Source organism: Morone saxatilis, unplaced genomic scaffold, assembly GCF_004916995.1.
Source record: "Morone saxatilis isolate NCDOM2014 unplaced genomic scaffold, NCSU_SB_2.0 Contig23, whole genome shotgun sequence".
Lineage (NCBI taxonomy): Eukaryota > Metazoa > Chordata > Actinopteri > Moronidae > Morone > Morone saxatilis.
In genome coordinates, this window is record NW_023339796.1 from 5,435,060 (window position 1) to 5,437,649 (window position 2,590).

The 2,590-nt window shown below is 39.4% G+C and overlaps 1 protein-coding gene across 2 annotated transcripts in view; it reads right to left on the bottom strand.

Annotated features, from left to right (window-relative positions):
* Positions 1-2,003: 2,003 nt before the first annotated feature.
* The window catches only part of cc2d1b (coiled-coil and C2 domain containing 1B), a gene marked incomplete at its 5' end in the record, with an annotated part of 12,888 nt that continues 12,301 nt past the window's right edge, over positions 2,004-2,590 (bottom strand). For both annotated transcript variants that reach the window (XM_035670020.1, XM_035670019.1), the window contains 3 exon segments: positions 2,004-2,046; positions 2,125-2,247; positions 2,344-2,434. In XM_035670020.1, the coding sequence (XP_035525913.1) occupies positions 2,035-2,046; positions 2,125-2,247; positions 2,344-2,434 (226 nt within the window).

A 2,590-nucleotide genomic window follows, 5' to 3' on the forward strand; every position in this document is an offset into this window, starting at 1 on the left:
AAATAGCTCTTCTGGAGCTTCTGGTCGCTAATAACCAACTAATATTTACAGCATGTTTCTCCCTCTGAAACCACAAGTGTTCAGTTTTTACATTTCTGCTTGTGTGCAGATTAAAAATAATACAACCGATGTTAATTAGTGATCTTTAGAAGAGTGTAATTTTAAAACTAGGCTAACCGTTTCCTCATATTTATGTCCTGTGGTATCGATCTATCGTCTAACTCTCTTCAAGGAAAAGAAAAGTGTATTTCCCAAAAGGTTTAGAAATGTTCTTTTAACTAAAATACGTACAGGAGGAAGTTTAGTCATCATCTGACTCTTTAACCATCTCATAATGTCATAATGTATGTTTGCCTTTAATATTAAACTAATATTTAGCTTCATAGACTCACTCTTTACAATTAAAGATCCGTTAAACTCAGCTCAGTTGTGCAATCGAGTGTAAACAAGACAAATATAAATCTAACAACTAAAAGCCGCAGATGAGAGTGCAGTTTAGTGACCACAGTTAGCTCGGAGGACTATTCAAACTGGGAGTGTAATAACAATAATTATATAATCGTACCTTCGATAACATCATCATTTCTTGGCTTTTCTCCTGTGAAACGTGTGTGAGGGGGCCGCATCTGCTCGCCTTCCCAAAACCAGGTGAATTGTGTGTGAAAACGAAAACAAAAACCAGCTCGTGTCCCGTCACACACGAACAGGTTTTGGCAGACAAAAGGCAGATTTTCAAATAAACGCAGGATCTTACAGCAACTGTGATTACTTTGGTATTAGTGCATAGGTGCAGTTCTAGATACCAGAGCTGTATAATATGAAAGAAATATGTACACATTCTTTGATATATATATTAACTAGAGTCATATCGGGGGCAGCAGGATCAGGTTAGCTCGACACTGAGCTCCCCTTCTGCCGTCCTCCAGGAGGATGAACCGTCGTCTGCCTGCTTCCTCCTGAGCTTTTTATCTGTGCGATTCATCAGTGATGACTCAAAAGAGACGACAACCCTCCCCTTTCCTCCCTTTCCTCCCTCCCTCCCTCCTCGATTTGTCCGTCAGCTGGTGTCATCGGTCGCTCAGGATGGAGAGACTTCATGTCAGTGAGCCACAGACCAGCTGACCTACCGTAAACCAGCTCCATGTCTCCTCCTGGTGGACTGCGAGTGTGAAAGGGAGCTCTGGTGTCTTGCAAGTGTGCAAAGAAGTTCTTTTTTTTTTTTTTTTTTAAAAACAAGTCAATAGACCCGTGTTGGTCTGAGTTCAGTCTGTAGAACAACCTCGTTCTTGCCTCCTCCCAGGTGTTTCTGATTGGGAGCCATTTAATCTGCGAAACAAGAGGAGACCCTTGTTATGCAAAATCACATTTAAGATCGAGAAAGAAGAAATCTAACCATGAGGCTTCTATCTCGTGTGCCATTAGGTGCATTCAGACACTGAATATAATGTTATTAATTTGATATTTTCATATATATCCTTATATAAATGCATGTTTTATTTTAGCGTCATCTTTATTCTGAATTAGGATAAACTTGGCGGAAAGAAATACGGATCGACTTGCAAAAAAACAGGCAAGAAGAAGAATTCATTTCGTTTATTTATTACTATTTTTTATTTCAGATCTTTTAAATGTTTTTATATTTAAAAATAATCAGTAAAAATCCCACTGTTGTAATTCCCATTTTTTAAAATCGTAACAAAACTGAAGCTGACCCCCCTAACGTGACAGAAAGTCAGATCACAAATAGTTATTTTATAATTAATGATTTGTATTGATTTAACAAACAAGCTATAATGTGTTAATTAGTCAGCTTTAAAGCACCAGTAGGTGAATTCTGTTACTTTGATCAGAGCCAGACAAGTCTTAGTTAACCAACTGCTGGCTGTAGTTTTATATTTAATATACAGACATGAGACTGACATCAATCGTCTCATCCTCTCAGCAAGAAAGTTAAAATAATTGTATATAAATAACAAATATAATGGAGTTACATTTAAAATTACCTTTATATTGAGAAGTTTCTTGCAGCAGCTTCTAAACGAGAACCTTAAAAGATTAAAAAGAAACAACATCAGAAGTTTCACACACTCTCAGGTTCGATAATAACTCTGTATTTAATGTTACCTTCGACTGGTCGATCACCAGCCAGCGCTCGGTGCTCGTCTGCATGTCCTGTCCGCTCACAGGCTCCCGCAGGCGGATCTTCACCTCGACGCGACCTCCTGTGGGCTTCCGACCGTCCATCACCTGACAGGAGAGACACGACTGTTGAGCCTCCACGATTCACAGTGTATGTCTCTGAGTCAGCTTTGTTTTATGGAGTTGTGTGTTCGATCGACTCACCTCTACGATCTCCCTGATTTCGCTCTGTGAATCTAGTTTGTCCAGCTTCACGAGGGCCGTCCCGATCGGCTTGTCGCTCCGCAAGAAACCGCTGAGAGACGACACAAAGCAACAGTCTCAACACAAACAGCTTATTTCTAGATACTCTGACATGAAGGCAGTTGTGATATAATAAAATAACGTTACTTCTTTCAGTGTTCAGAGATACTTTACTGACCAATTTGTACATAAAACTAGAAGAAGTCTC